The sequence below is a fragment of the Panthera leo genome, chromosome B2 (assembly GCF_018350215.1).
Source record: "Panthera leo isolate Ple1 chromosome B2, P.leo_Ple1_pat1.1, whole genome shotgun sequence".
Classification (NCBI taxonomy): Eukaryota; Metazoa; Chordata; class Mammalia; order Carnivora; family Felidae; genus Panthera; species Panthera leo.
The window spans coordinates 143,750,949-143,766,631 of record NC_056683.1 but is presented as its reverse complement, the minus strand read 5'-3'; the positions used below and the strand labels follow the sequence as shown (position 1 = coordinate 143,766,631).

Here is a 15,683-nt window from a genome sequence, read left to right as displayed (position 1 = left end):
GCTTCAAAATGCTCTTCCTAAATCTTCAACGACTCCCTGAGGCCTAGAAAAAAATAAAATCCAAAATCTCTCAACAGCCTGACTTTTGTCCATCTAATTTTACCAGCTTTATCTCCCCCAACTTTCCACTGTGTCCACCAAGATCCAGCCAAATCAGACTATTTGATATGTGGTGAGCACTCCGGTTCCCCTGATCCAGAGCAATGTTCCTTCCCGGTTTGTATCTTCGGTAATCCTACAAGCTGAAATGCCTCCATGGTGGCAATTCCCAGATGCTACGAGGTTCTATTATCTCCCTCCTCAGGACTTCAGTGTGGCAGTTCAGGTCCTGAAGGCCATAAATCCCTTAGGCTCAAGAATCATCACTATCTTATATAATTTTACGCTCTCCAGAGTTCATGGACTCAAAGACAAAGTCTCTTGCCCTGCTACTGGAGTGGGAAGGCAATCGATGAGAGAATGTGTTTCCAGGTAAATAAGACAAATCAGACTGGCAGAAAAAAAACAAATGTTTATCAAACTACTTCTGATTTCAAGAAGTGCTGCTTCTTCAAGCAGTCAAGCCCTGATGTGACTAAGAAGGCATAACTGATGGCCTGTGGAACAGTGTGGATCAGACCACGGCTGATGACTGGGGTACAAGGCAGAAGTGGTGAAAACAGGAAATCCTGGGAAAAGGTGAGGCTCTGGCTTGCCCTGGACGTGGAAGGCCTGCCGCCTGTCTACAACTGCTTTCTCTGCTGTATTTCATTTGGCTGAAGTATCTGCTAAAGCAAGGCATAAACAAGGCTTCTTTTAGATTACACATTACTGATCTGGAGTACCTCTAGCAAATACTGGTAATTGCTAAAGAAGAAAGGAAGCTGGATTAGAAATAAAGAGACCTAAATGCCAGTATCAACTTGGCTGCTAACCCACCACGTGCCATGAAGAAATCACGTAACTGTTCAGATTTCTATCCCATCCAATCCCAACGTTCTACGGCTCCAAGAAAGATGTGGGAAATGTTTAGTTGAAGTGTGGGAAAATGTGTATTGTGAAGAGGGGGAACAGTGAGGACAATGTTGCACTTCAGATCCCCAACGTGGTAGTACGTTGTCACACCCGGACTCTTCCACAGCATGACAACGGGACATCAGTCAAACAGCTGGGGCAGAGGTGGCAGGTGAGGGAGACGAGGCAGGGGGAGGCAGGGGAGGGAGAGGCAGTGGGGGTGGGAGAGAGAGGCGGCAGGGGAGGGAGAGGCGGCAGCTAAGGTTGGGGCGGCACCGGAATACCTTTAGCTGCTGCAAAGCCTTGGCGATGAGCGGCTGACTGGATGTCTGCTCCTGGTGCAGAGTCATGAGTCCCTCGATGGACTGCTGGAAGGCCTTCCTCTGAATTGTGAGATGGGCAGACTGCATGACAACTAGTAAAAGATTATCCACCTGGGAGGAAAATCAAGCACCGGGCTTAAAAACAGACCCACTTAAGGGTTTCCCATTCCAGGTGAACCCCTCGTCCAAAAACAATGCCAACCTCACAGAGCTACCAGGCCAGGAACCAGCGGATCAGAAAGCAGTTTTCAAGCAGAGCTACGCCTGGCAGTGGGCCCTACGTCTAAAGTCTTCCACACAACAGTGAAGAATCCCACGGAACTGTGTGGGCACGATGCCTTGAACAGCCTAGAACCACAAGTAACTCAATACTCCTGCAGCAGTCTGTGTGTGTGTGCGTGTGTGCGCGTGTGCGCGTGTGCACGTGTGTGTGTGTGTGTGTACACGTGCTGGAGCAGTCCATAAAGCTGGAAAATGCAGGAATAAAAGAAAGTGACCTGAGTGGCTTTCCATGAAACAGACAAACAGCTAATTGAGACTTCATTAGCTCTTTCTTTCAGTGGCAGTGAGTCACTGCAGTATTTCGCATAGAGGTGTGATGTGATCACAGCCGCGTATTATGAAGGTCATTCTGAAAGCACCCAAACAAACACAGACTTGGGGAGAGGGAAGGTGTGGCTGGAAGTGTGACAGTGCAGCAGTCCAGTCCCGGGATGACAGAATCGAACTGTGGTGGTGGCTCCGGACGGCACAGAAAGCGTCACGTGCTGGAGATGCTTCGGGTGTGCTAGGGCTGGTGACTAACCGGGGGGTAGAAGGACGAGTCTATACAGTCACACTCTGCTTTAAACACCTGAGTGGACAGAGCACCATTCACAGAGACACAGAACACGAGCAAGAGAGCAGGTCGTGTGGAGAAGAGACAGCCGTGCGCTCAACTGTGGCCAGGCTGAATGCCGAGGGCATGCGAGGGTTTCTTCCAGGTTGTAATTAATGACTTATTTCAACCATCCTGGGATCCCTGTCGGGGAGGTAGGTAAAAAGCTTCACCACAAAAATGGAAGCTAACAGCAAGTCAAGCAGAATACACGAAGAAGCGGAACTTCTGAACGGGCGAGAGAACTCCTGTGAGAGTGTGAGTACACAGATCACGGCTCAACCAGGTAAGGACATAAATAAAATACTCCAAATATTCCAGTATAATTTAACATACACAATTTGAAGGCATATGCTGGTACAAGTCGTGCTACAAAACCATGAAAACATCGAGGTCCATTTGGGGGGAAGTCTACACTGGAGACTCCTGTGGCAGTTAAACCAATCACTCGGGAGCCGGTCGTTTGTTTTCTCTAAAGGTATTTGAAGTAGCCAGTGCTGCCTCAGGTGGGGGGTGGGGAGCAGCGGGTGCGGGAGCCGCGACTGACACACACCTGCATGCTTCTCAGGGTATCGACGGTCTCCACCTGCGGCACGACTTTGACGGGCTGCGCTTCCCACGCGGCCCAGCCATCGTCGGCATCCCGGGCGCGGTCGCTGTGCTTGGTGAGCAGTAGGTACGCGTCAATCAGGACGTCATCGGACTCTTTGGAGCAGTCCTTTCCCGCAGCTGCATTGAGCAACTGAAGAATAATGCTCTTCTCAGCGAGGGTGTCTGGGACAAACACCTGCAAGTTTTCCAAGCCGGGAATCTGTACCTGCAAAAGAAATGACCCAGAATCTTAAACTAGGGAATGTCACACATAGAAATGTTACTTAAAAAGAAAAACAAAAACAAAAAACAGAAAAGGACCGGCCTCTGTGGGGAAGGCGCAGAAGGCACCTCAGGGCATCCAGGGCCACGCTGCAGGCGGCAGGGAGGACAGCACGGGAGCACTGTGCCCGAGAGGCCTGGTGAAGCCACTCACAGAGCACCCTCCCACCGCCGTATTTTTAGTATAAGCACAAAAATACCCTCCACGGGAGGAATGTTGGCCTCCAACAACCTCAATCAGCGCTACTTTGAGATGCTTACAGAAGGTAAGGCAAAACATGCTAATAACGGATTCATTAATCATTCTTGGTGGGGGCATCATAAAAAGCCTTTTAAAGATCATTTTAATAAGGAACACGCATGTGATATTGTTGTGCAAATCACACATAAATGCAGGTGGGATAAAACTGTGGGCTTGGGATAAAATTTCCAGTAATAAGGCCATAACACAGAGTCTATCAATACTAAATGTCCAACAACTTAAATGGGAGTAAAGATGGTGACTCAAAAAGGGGGTCCACTGATGGCAAACGTTCCTATAAAAAGTCTAAATTGTTTCAGGAAATGTAAGGGTAAAACATAAAAAAAAACACTTAAAATAATTATTTTGTTATTTTACATTATTATCGTACACACATCATTTTAGATGTATGTGTAGCTAATTTTAACACAAAGTATGAATGGATATTTGATGACTTTATCTGCATTCTTTTTTTAAATTTTTTTAACATTTATTTAAAAAAATTTTTTTAATGTTTATTTATTTTTGAGAGAGAAAGAGAGCACGAGCAGGGGAGAGGCAGAGAGACAGGGAGACACAGAATCTGAAGCAGGCTCCAGGCTCTGAGCTGTCAGCACAGAGCCCGACATGGGGCTTGAACTCACAAACCACAAGACTGCGACCTGAGCTTGAAGCAGGACGCTTAAATGACTGAGCCACCCAGGTGTCCCTAACGTTTATTCATTTTTTTGAGGAAGTCAGAGACAGCACAAGCTGTGGAGGGGCAGAGAGAGAGGGAGACACAGATTGCCAAGCAGGCTCCAGGCTCCAAGCTGTCAGCGCAGAGCCTGACATGAAGCTCAAACTCACAAACCGTTAAGGCCCATGACCTGAGCCGAAGTCAGAGGCTCAACTGACTGAGCCACCTCAACTTTATCTTCCTTCTTAAAGCAAGTCAATACATATGAAAAACTTTGTTTTTCTAATTATTTCATTGAGAAATTATGAGAAAGTCTTTTTACTGGGATCAATACAGCCAGCAAAGCCTAAAATATTTACCATCTGGACCATTAAGATAAAGTCTGTCCATTTTAGAGAAAAACAGGAAAGGCAAAATATTCCAGTTACAGCATTTTAAATATTTACCTTAACATACTGCTTTGATTTCAGAACGTCCAGAAGGTCTCTGACTGGGGCTGAAAGTACAAATTCTGCTGCTATTTCCAGGTCCTAAGGATCACAGTTACAAAGAAACTTCTTTAGGGTTAGCTTTTAAAAAGAAGGAAGGAAGGAAGGAAGGAAGGAAGGAAGGAAGGAAGGAAGGAAGGAAGGAAGAAAGGTTGGTAAAGGAAACATTTTCAACAATCAGGATTGTTAACTCACCTTTCTCAACATTTTGGCAAATCCGAGGGCCTTGGAGGCTCTTTCTCTGGCTTCGTGGAAGAGCTCCTTCAGCGCCCGACTAATCTCTATGACAGACCTCCTGCAAAGTCAGCGCCACCCAGTTAGAGCCCGTGACACTGTGTCAGGAAACCGCAACAAAGAGGAGCAAGTCCCAAACCACATTAACAAAGACTGAGAACTGGACACATGGGAGCAAGCAGTTACTGAGAATGTGTCTGAAATACTCAGAAGTTCGCTCTCTTGTAGTTTTCTAGAAGGTACTTGTATTCTTTACATAAGTAAGGCACACACAATAACCTTCAAATAACAGCAAGCTCAATTTTCTAAAGATTTGATTATACTAATTTCTTGGAGTTTGAGATAAAATTCCTAAAAGTTGACTCCCAGTGCAGAATCTTTCTGAAAAGGAACATACACAGTGGTGGGCTGGTAAATGGTTAACAACCGGCCCCCCTCAAGTTCCTGCCTTCATGGTGTCTGGTGATTTCTGTGGCATAAATACGCCCCTCGCGGCTGGCTGCGAGCTACCAGCGTGACGGCACTGAGCGACGGCTGGGGGACAGGTGTGCATGATCGTACTTCGGCTCCCCGGAGCCAGGATGAGCCAGGACGAGCCAGCACGAGCCAGACCCAGCACACCAGCGCACGAGCCCGCTTTTTAGATCCACCGCTAATAAAGAACCAGGGCACCCTAAGAGCCCTTCTCTAGTTCACCACCTTACATCTCCGACTCCCCGTTTATTCTGCATCCACCGTGTTACCTCCCAAACCTGCAGGACCTTCTACAGACTGAGTCCTTCCAATTCTCAGCTATTCGTACTTTCCCAGGCAAGAATCTGGGTGAACGCTTTCTTTAACTCTGGCATGAGGACCTCCCAGGTATTCTGAAACCCAAAATGTGCTTCTCATCAAATTTTGGATGGTGAGAGAAACACATTTCAGCTCTAGAGAAGTCATTTCCCTTGAGCATTTCCTAAGCTTGAATCCTAGGATATCGCTAATAACTGGCCACAAAACAGCTATACGGCTGATATACGTGCCACAGAAAGAGCGATTCAACATGGTCCAACCTGAATACCATCTCACGGAATTGGAGGAAATGCAATAGATGCGTAAGCCATGGTTTCATGTACTTAAGCTTCAAGTTCAACAGAAGGAATAAGCTATGCATAAAAACAATGACAATGTGCTAAATGTATTAATGGACTGATAGAAAGAAACATAATTATGTGACTAGAGACATTCCAGGACACAGGGATGAATGCTCTCTACTCATTTTTAGTCAACTTGCACTCTTTCTCCCTTTCTCAAAAGACACTATTTTCATTAGGCCACTAAATTCTAAATTCACCTTCAAAGAAAATGCCACAGAAAATTCTAACTAAGAGAGGACAAGGAAAGGTAAGACAGTCACAACAGAAATCTTCAGATCCACTATGGAAATCCCTACAGTCCAACAGTTCGGTTTGAACAAGGTGCATTTTAGACTCATCACCAAGAGCTGGAGTCCGTGAAATAAGGAAGGGGAGGGGAAGGGAATGAGGCACAACCTTATTTCGTCTGAAGCGTTGCTGTCGTCGGCGCTGGTCCAGAACTCGGCACAGCTCTCCTGTAAGCCAAACTCTAAAAAACTTCCTGTCGACTTCAGCAGCATCCCTGCGATGTCACTAAGGGAACAAAAGTACAAAAGTAACCCAAAGAAGAAAAACTGTCCTCGTTCTAATTCTAGAATGAGAAGCTGAAAGTCCAGCTGTTTTAATAGTTTGGGAATCAACAATAGTGAGAATTTTCTTGTACTATAAAATCCCGATTAATGTGAGAAAGGGGAAATCTCAACTACGGCATGTATCTGTCTTCGTTCTATTATCACGGTTTTATCATAAACCTTAAAATTTTAAATCATATTCAGAGCAGCTAGGTAATTATTACACAAATGTAATTTTCTACTTAAAAGTCTAAAATAGCATAAAACGGCCTCAAATATATATCTGTGACCAGATACTTTTTAAAAGCTTTATAAACTAAATGACGGCATAAGAAAACAAAGTGAATTCCTTAAATGCAACTGTTTCTACAAATTTCCCTGACAATTAGCTTCCCCTGGTCCGTCAACACGAAACACTCCACACAGCTGATGCCCCTCGCGGAGTGCACAATCCACACACTAGGGAAAAGGGTAAGCCCGAGCGTATAAAACTATCTAAATGAGTGAAGTGAAGCCTCAACAGCAGTTTACCGGCCTCTACGTTCAAAGAGAGGAGCGTCTATCTGGTAAAAGAGAGCGAGTAAGCATACAAACAGTGGCAGACGCGGCACAGGGAAGCGCCAGGGGACTTGCAGAGGACGGAGACCAAACCCAGCTGCGTGTGCGACACAGGGGTGCAAGGGAGAGAGCAGTGAGAAGAGAGGCTAGCAGCACGGGAATGGAGGAGGGGAAGAAAAGTCCAGGAAGAACAATGAATACGATCGAAAGGCATGAAGACGTGTTAAGCAAGAGGTCTGGCTGCGAAAAGAAATTGCACAATCTGAAAGGAGCGAGACCCAGAACGCGAGCTGCGGCCAGGCTGCGAAAGGCCTTGCACGTCCTGCCGAGTGCCCCACCTTCAGTTACTGGGCAGAGAGGTCAGCCTTCAAAGAAACTGAGTGGGAAAGGGACCTGATTACAGACCTGCTTTCAGAACAGCAGTGGAGGAGGATACCCACAAAGGATTTGCTCGACAAGCACTGAGTATCTGTTACGTAGTAAGCAGTGAACGGAACCGGTAAGAACCACTCCAGTGCATAGAGGAAAAACCAAGAAATAAAATAAAAAAGGAAAATATGGAGCAGTTCCGTTAAGTGCTATGGAGAGAAACAAGAGGAAAGGAAACCAAGAGAACTTGTGGGTAGGAATTTCCATCTTAAGTATGGAGAAGGGGACATTTAGACAAAGACCTAAAGGAAGCGGAAAATGGGTCATGAAAATAACGGGGGAAGAGCAGTTCAACTAGAGGAACCACCAAGTGCAAAGGGCCGGAGGCACGAGCATGCCCTGTCCGGGAAAAACAATAAAGAGGCCAAGGTGGCTGTCTGGTAAGGCCTGGAGAAGGGGACAGAGAAGGGTGACAGAGAGTCAGTGAAAAGTCAGACTGTGTCCAGCCTTACGGGCCATGTTCAGGAGCTCTCACTTTTACTGAGGAAGAAGGGAAGCCACTGGAGTCTTTGCAACAGAGGAGAAAATGGTCTGATGTGCACTTTAACAAGATCATTCTGGCTGTGGTGTTGAGAATAAACCAACGGGGTGAAGAGCTAAAACAGAGAGTCTCCTTGGAGAGCGCCTGCAGTCATTCGAGCAAGATATGACAGCCTGGGAGGAGTGCCCACGTGGAGGGGTGTGCAGAGGTCAGACTGCGGATGAATCCTGCAGGGACCAGCGACAGGCTCAGGGGTAGTGTGCGAGACAAAGACAGGACTCAGGGATGGCTCCGAGACTGAGGGAACCTGGGAGGAACAGCCCAGGAAGGAGACCGCTGCCGTGCGCATCCAGAACTAGCCTGGCCCGTGGCGGCAGGCCCTCAGTCGGGAACTGCTCAGAAGAAGGCACAGGAAGGTGAAGTTCAGGCACTGCCGCGTACAGACAGCGAAGGACGAGCAACAGATAAAAACAAAAAACCGACAGGAGGAAATGAGGCTGGGGGGAAATTACATAACATGAATGTGTGGCACAAATGAACAGTAACCTCTTAAAAAAAAATTTGTTTGACAAAGCCTGACAGCCTGGAAACAGAAAATGCAAACAGAAGAAATTACAGGCAAAGCAGAATTACTGGACATTAAGAGAAGGCGAGATGCTGAAAAGGGCCGTGAGCGCCCTTTGTAAGAAGGCTGACTGGTTCTGGAACAGGAAGGCAGGGCCCGAAGGGCCGGGGAGGTCGGAGAGTGAGCCGCTCACTCACAATCCAGGGAGAGAGGACGGGCAGGGCAGGAGAGGGATTCTGAGGCCCTGCACACGGGACACAGATGGGGGGGGGGGGGGGGGGGGGCGACAGCGATGCCCTGTGAGGCTGGAGGGGAACCCGGGAGAGCTGCGGTTCTCACGACCCACACGACAGAGGGGAAGCTGGGCTGAGCACACGAGGACTTCTACGAGGGGACAGAGGAAATGAAATGGCTGATGGGGCAAGTGAGAGGGGGCGGCACTGACCCCCAGCAGCCGAGTCGAGAGCCGAGGGGCCGGCAGCGGGGACGCCACCTTGGGCACTCAGCTCCTGGAGAAGGGACGTGGGTGAGACACACGCCTGAGGTTCCCAGCACCCCGCCAAGGCTGGGACACCCGGGGCCTCCGGCTGAGCCGCCCTTCAGGGGCCTCAGAGAGTTTCCGCTAAGGCAGGGGTTCCTCAACTTCTCAACTGGCATTTTGGGGGGAGAATTTGTGGTTTGGGGGCTGTCCCGTGCACTGCAGGATGTTCAGCAGTGTCGCCGGCCTCTAATCAGGAGCACCGCCCAGTCACTACAAGCAAAACTGTTTCTGGAAGGTGCCAAATGTCCCCACACACCCCCCGCTGAGCAGCCTGGCTCCCAGGACAACAAAACTCGGGAGAGAGGCACATGCGCACGTGTGACTGCTTGTCACCTTCATGTAACTGAGCAGGTACACATGTCGCAGAGAACAGGGTGGGGGGCGGGGGGCGCGAATGGGCGGGCACGCTCAGGAGCACAAGGGTCCTACCAGAAAAGTTTGCCGGCCTGTGCTTCTCCTCCCCGGATGTAATGGGTTATTTCTTTGGTGAAATTCCATTCTTCTTCTAACAGATTTTTTAAACTATGGGATGCCTGAGGTAACTGCTGTAGCATTTGGATCCAGCTTCTCATGTAATCAAAATACACCTTAAATAAAGAAACATAAAGGGAGACAGTTGAGAACAGAACTCAGCAGCTCACAGCGTTCACCTCTGCTGACCTGAAAGCCACAAATGAGAAGGGCAAAGTGGAGGGGACGTTGAGGCACGTAGCCCTGCGAGAAGCAAGATCCTTCATTGCATCACCGAGGCCTTCATTGCATCACCGAGGTCTCAATGGGCACTTCTCTTAAACTGTGCAACTCAACTCCTTGGCAATTTAACACACTATTTATAATCCCCTCAAATTACCAAGAAAATAAAATGTTCACAATGTACACAGAAGTAAAAAAAACACACAAACAAAAACCAAGATAATAATACCCAGAAAATTTCCTTATTAATACATTATGAAATTATTCCTTTAAGAGGTTGGGATCTTTACTTGTTGAATCACCTAATTTAACTTTAGACAGTATCTTCCGTGTTGAGAGGAAAAGAGCACACTTTTCGCCACCATCCCTTCCTGACACCCGGATTTTTATGACACGGTTTTTTTCAAGATGTATGATATATAAGTTATGGTATCTAATCAAAATACCCAGTCTTCTGAAATGGGGTTTATGTCCACCACAAATCCTATGCAACAGCTCTCCCGTCCCTACATCCTTATTTTGATGTATCTGCTGCTTCCCAGGGTTTTACTGTCAATTAGCTTTTCTCAAGACAGGTTCACAATTATTAGAGGACAAAAACTCACTGTGGATTCTCCTACCAAAAGGACAACTTGACTGAGTATAAAATGCCTGAATTACACGTTCTCCGCTTCGGAAGGTTTCAGGCATTGCTCCCGGACTACTGTCTGCCCTTGCGTGTTGTTCGAACAAAGAAACCTGATGCCAGCCTCGTCTCCCGCTGTCCCCGCTCTCCTCACGCCCTGAGGTGCCTTGCTTTTTCTCTGCCCGGATATATACGAGATTCTAGATCCAGTCTGGGATCTCAGTGACTTCCCCAGGCTACATCTTCGTGTTCACTGGAGCGAATGTTTTCTGAAATCCGGTACTAATTTTCGGGAGGTAAATTTCAGGTCTTGCTTTCAGAAAACCGTCTTCTGTTGTGTCTCTGGATGCCTCTGGGCTCCCCCAGCCAGCCTGCGGGGTGTGAATCTGCAGTCTGGGGTCTGTTGTGAACACAGCTGTCTGGGTACGTGGAACCTACCATCTGTGGGTCTACCACCATCGCGTCCAAAGGACACAAACTCTTAAATACGAGGCCAGGACCCCCTTTGGCTTCTCGGGGTGCTGCTCTCTTCTCCCCGGCTCCGCTCATGCCCGGCCGTCTCCCGAGGAGTGCACCTCTCCCTTACAGCCCCGTCACGGGGCGCCCGTGTGACCGCGTACCCAACGGCCGGAAGCAGTTGGCATCCTCGTGAACCCTTTGTTCATACGGTCACCTACTGATTTCCCACTGCTGTCATCCTGTCCCTCTCTGGTGTCCAACACAGTCTTCTCTCCATCCCGGACTCAGCCACCGCATGATGTTTCATCCCAGATCTGGTCATTACAGAGTATCTCCAGGCCCCAGACCACCCATCCAAACGCCTGATTCTAAAACCTCCTCTCCTCATTCCAGTTTTCTGTTCAACTACCACCACCATGACCACTCTCGTATGGAAACCTTATGTGAACTCCAGTCCATGCGTTTCTCTTCCTCCTCCAGTTCGCTACTCCCTTCCTTCACTCCCTCTCCTCCTTTTTTGGCTTAGAGCCCACACGGTCAGCCCTCCACACCCCGGCCGCCCCCCACCCTGCCACCCCTCCCTCTTCAGCTCACCTGCCAGATCCCCAAAGCACGGTGAGCCCAACAAGTCCACGCCCCACACCCTCACTCAAGAAGCTGAGGGTCGTGAGGGTCGCGGGACAGGGAGGAGCCCCTGCTCTACACATCGCGATCCCGACCACGTGGTGCGCGCAATACTTCTGTCTCCACTCGACCCGTTTTCCTTCTCTGTACGACCGCACTTTGAACCCCCTCCATTTTCCTCAGACTGCCAATGCCCACCCTCAGCCCTTCTCAGCAGATGATCCACGTCAGCCCTCCTAACGAAAAGAAGTCATTAGATACAGGATCCCTCACCTTCTCCACCCCAAACACACACGGCCACGTGACATCTCCTCCCAGCGGCGGCCGAGCGAAGCGTCCTCCCAATCTCAACACTTGGGTTTCGAGACCCGCCTCCTCATGGCATCTGCGGAAGCTCCCAGTATCGAGTTCCCTCTCCTCTCATACGTGCATCATTTTGTTCATCTGTCTCCCTCCACAAAGTCAATCCCCAAGGCTTTCAAATGGCCTCCAATAAGTTCTATTTAAGAGCTCTCGCTGGACCCACAGTCTTCACTATCGGGGTACAAGCTGCACCCCAGCAGGAACACCGGCTGCACACGTCTCCCCTCTCCCTCCTGCGTCTTCTACAACGGCCACGTCTCGCTCCTCATTATCGCGTTTTCATTCCTTGTAAGTTCTTTTTCCGTGGCTTCCTTAGATCCATGACACGTTCCTCCATCTCTCTCCTGTCCACTGCTCTGGTTACTTCTAAGGCCAGGGCCAGAGAAGTGAGCTGGGACGGTTTATAGCTTCAATCTGGTTTGCTGCCTCAAGCAAACGCTCACCAAGTCACGTCCCCGGACCTGCTCGCGTGAGGGCTTCAGTCTTCCGCGTCAGGACGATGACGAAACGCGGAGTAAAGCCCCCAAAGTCACCGACGTTCCGCATCCCGGCCTGCTCACCACTGCCTCCCGTCACCCTCCTCAGCAGCGGGATATGTTCGGACGACACAAGCGTGCCTGCTCCTCCTCTGTCTTGCAGGCAGGCCACCGACAACCCTCCGCGGGGACCCCTCCAGCCTCTCCCTGGACCGCTCACACCCCCACACACCACCGCTCCAACGGATCCCTGGACGGGCTGTGAGATACTCAGAGCTTGCGTCTACCCTCACGTGAGTCCAAACTTCAAGGCAAATAACCGTGACGGTCCTTTGGTCAGGCAAGGAGAGGAGAACGGTGTGCCAAATTTTCTCCTTTGCTGAACACGGAGTTTTTTTCTTTACTCGCCATTCCTTTTGCTGTTTTTGAGTTTCAAGAGGAGGGTGCGTGGCAAACACGATGCAGTTGGCCATCCAAAGGCCATTCCCTCCTTCCTTTCTGACGAACACACCGATTGTGTTTGGGTTCCCCCAGATGTCAAAACAGGCCCGTGCCATCAGCCACTGAGCGCACTTCGGGCACAAGTTTAAAACCGCTGATAACTTCCAGCTCTTCATCTGTGAAGTCATGGAGATGAAACTAAGGGCGATCTTGTCTCACACGGATCATTGTAGCAAAACCAAAACAAAGTCCTGAGTACTTAGAGCTCTGAGGAGCTGCTGTGAATCTGGGTGTTCCCTTCACCCGGCCTTCAGATACCCCACAGGCACACCGCGGACTCCGGACTCCGGCACTGAACGGCCCGAGGGCACACCCTGCCCAGCTGCCTCTTCCCCTTCTTGCCTCAGTGACCGCACTGATAAGGGTGCTTGCTGTGTGTGCCTCTGTGAAACCACCAAAGACAGTTTGGGAAGTTTTTTGTCTTTTTAAACTCCTGGTTTAACCATCCGTTGAGAGAAAGAGAAAAAATAATTTGCATTTGTTTTTTTATCATGACTTTTCAATGATAAAGACTTTTCTGACCTAAGAAATACACTGTATTTCAAAATGTAGCCAGGTTACACACTCTGGTCTTTTATGCATTCACCCCAATCAAGAAATCATTTCAAACTCAAAATTCTTTCTTGTAATGCACCAGATATTCTAAGTCCCCCTCCTAGCCACCTCCTTCTTTCTTTTTTTTTTTTTATTTTTTTTAATGTTTATTTATTTTGGACAGAGACAGAGAGAGACAGACAGACAGAGAGAGACAGACAGAGCACTAGCAGGGGATGGGCAGAGAGAGGGAGACACAGATTCCAAAGCAGGCTCCAGGCTCCGAGCTGTCAGCACAGAGCCCGACGCGGGGCTCAAACGCACAGACCCCGAGACCATGACCCGAGCCGAAGTCGGACGCTCGACCGACTGAGCCACCCAGGCGCCCCCTTTCTATCCTTCTGCTGTAGCAACTGGAAAGCTAAACATTTGAATCCCCAGCCTCTGCCACAGTCAAGAGGCCACGCCATAGGTTTGGTCAATACGATGCAGAGGAAAGGTGGAGGGTGTGGCTTCCAGGAGAGCGTTCAGCGCTCTGGCTTAGCTGGCAAGGGCACTTTTCCCCTTCTGCCCTTCTCTCCTCTTCCAGCCTAGAAAGTGGGGGTGGTCCCTGGAGGTGCTGCAGCCACCCTGACACAGGACACGGCCAAACGGCATATGCAAAATACGTCCTGAAAACCTTCCCCAAATAATACACCCACAAGCATGGTCATTCTTGTATTGTTCCATCAACCTGCCAGGTTACAGAATCATCTGTGCATATGCCCGACTCAATCCAACAGGTACTGGCTACACACTATCCTCTACCAGACATCATGGAAGACAAAGTAACTGCAGGCTACAGCCGCTGGCTGATGACGCTTTCAGTAGTCTGGGAAACCTGAGAGCAGAGAAATGGTGTATCATTGCATATTTCACCGCACAGCTCTAACCATGACTGCGTAGAGTTCAGGGAAGGTGTCGACGGAGGCACGTTAAAGACTGAAATTGTCAGATAAAGCTTCCAGAGAAAAGCAAACCTTGCAAGTAAGTCTTAAACGGGCACCTAAGGTAAAAGGATACGTCCACCAGGAGTGAATAATCGGAACAACAGGACAGGGGTTACCACGTGTGTGCGTGCACACAACTCACATGGTGTAAGGACTGGGGAGCTCCTCTGGGCAGGTCTGCTCCTGCCAAATCCCATTGTAATTCCTCAAATGGGCCCAGTTCCTCAGCGAACTCTGGCTCCCACACGTCCCCAAGCTAATTTAGGTGACCCGTCTCCAAGTGGCCACCGCATTTCAGAGTCCCGCCCAGGCACCTAGCGCTCACGCCCAGGGCCCAGCCAGACTAGGAGCCTCTAACTGTCACTACTGTCTTCTCAGTCTTGGCGCCGGCCACGCATTGCAGAACAGCTAAGAACAGATGGCTCAATAAAATAGGACCAGACTATGACTCCATTTCTGGGCCGTTCTGCTCTAAGATGAAGAGTCTTACAGTTAACAAAATAGGGTAAGCTTCGCCAAAAATTCTAACGCAAAAACCCTTGGGCGTTTTTTAAAACGTGGATTTAGGAGACACAAATGTAATCCAATACTAGATGAAAAGAATCAGGTTAAAGACTGCCCCCTCCCTCTCCCTCTTCCTCCCTCCCCCCCCCCCTCCCCGCGCAGCTGAGAAACCCCCCACTGGGCCTCACCATCAGCATTTTGTGCAGGTCCTCCTCGAAGGCATCGATGTTGCAGTCGGTCTTCTCCAGGTCGTCCAGAACCTCGTGCAGCATGAACTGGTAGTACTGCTTCATCAGAAGGCCGCCCTTCAGCACCTCCTTACACTCCCTCACCAGCTGCGGGAGCACACACACCTTCTGTGACGTCGCACACCAGGGCCGCGCCATCTGTCAGCCCACACACCTCCCACCTGAATCCTCAAGAAGTCTCCAAGTCCTAAAGTGTTTCCAACTCTTTATCAGCTCCGTTCATATACATATCTTAGCAGTCTTGATTAGGAACCAAAAACCGAAAATAAGTATTTACTATTACAGCATGAATACACAGGGAGAGTACCAGACAGGCAAACGCCGATTTGTGACAATACGTTCCCCTACAAATAAAGTTATACAGAAGAGACATCCCACACAGTAAGGTCTATTTTTCTACGATTTTGCATCATATAAGACAATGGATAGAAAACTCTCCGAATGAAACTGCTTATTTTTAACCAAAAACATAGTAAAGATTCAAATACACCTACATACCACAGGGCATGACAATCTTTGCGGTAATTTAGTACAGTAACTACATGATTTGTGGCCTTTACCATCAGAAGCCTCTAATAATCACGAAAATCAAACCTAAGATCAATTTGATGAAAACAGACAGAGGTCAAGGGAAAACAAAACTAAACAAACAGATGAGTGACCCCACACACTAGGCCCAGGAGGCAGCGGGACAGGAG

At 49.0% G+C, this 15,683-nt stretch overlaps 1 protein-coding gene across 7 annotated transcripts in view; it reads right to left on the bottom strand.

Annotated features, from left to right (window-relative positions):
* The window catches only part of MAP3K4 (mitogen-activated protein kinase kinase kinase 4), a 112,718-nt gene that overhangs the window by 25,627 nt on the left and 71,408 nt on the right, over nucleotides 1–15,683 (bottom strand). For all 7 annotated transcript variants that reach the window (XM_042940231.1, XM_042940232.1, XM_042940234.1 and 4 more), the window contains exons 5-11: nucleotides 14,926–15,072; nucleotides 9,399–9,556; nucleotides 6,241–6,357; nucleotides 4,670–4,769; nucleotides 4,433–4,516; nucleotides 2,747–3,010; nucleotides 1,278–1,427 (exon numbers count right to left, since the gene is read on the bottom strand). In XM_042940231.1, the coding sequence (XP_042796165.1) occupies nucleotides 1,278–1,427; nucleotides 2,747–3,010; nucleotides 4,433–4,516; nucleotides 4,670–4,769; nucleotides 6,241–6,357; nucleotides 9,399–9,556; nucleotides 14,926–15,072 (1,020 nt within the window). The remainder of the gene's footprint in view (nucleotides 1–1,277; nucleotides 1,428–2,746; nucleotides 3,011–4,432; nucleotides 4,517–4,669; nucleotides 4,770–6,240; nucleotides 6,358–9,398; nucleotides 9,557–14,925; nucleotides 15,073–15,683) is intronic.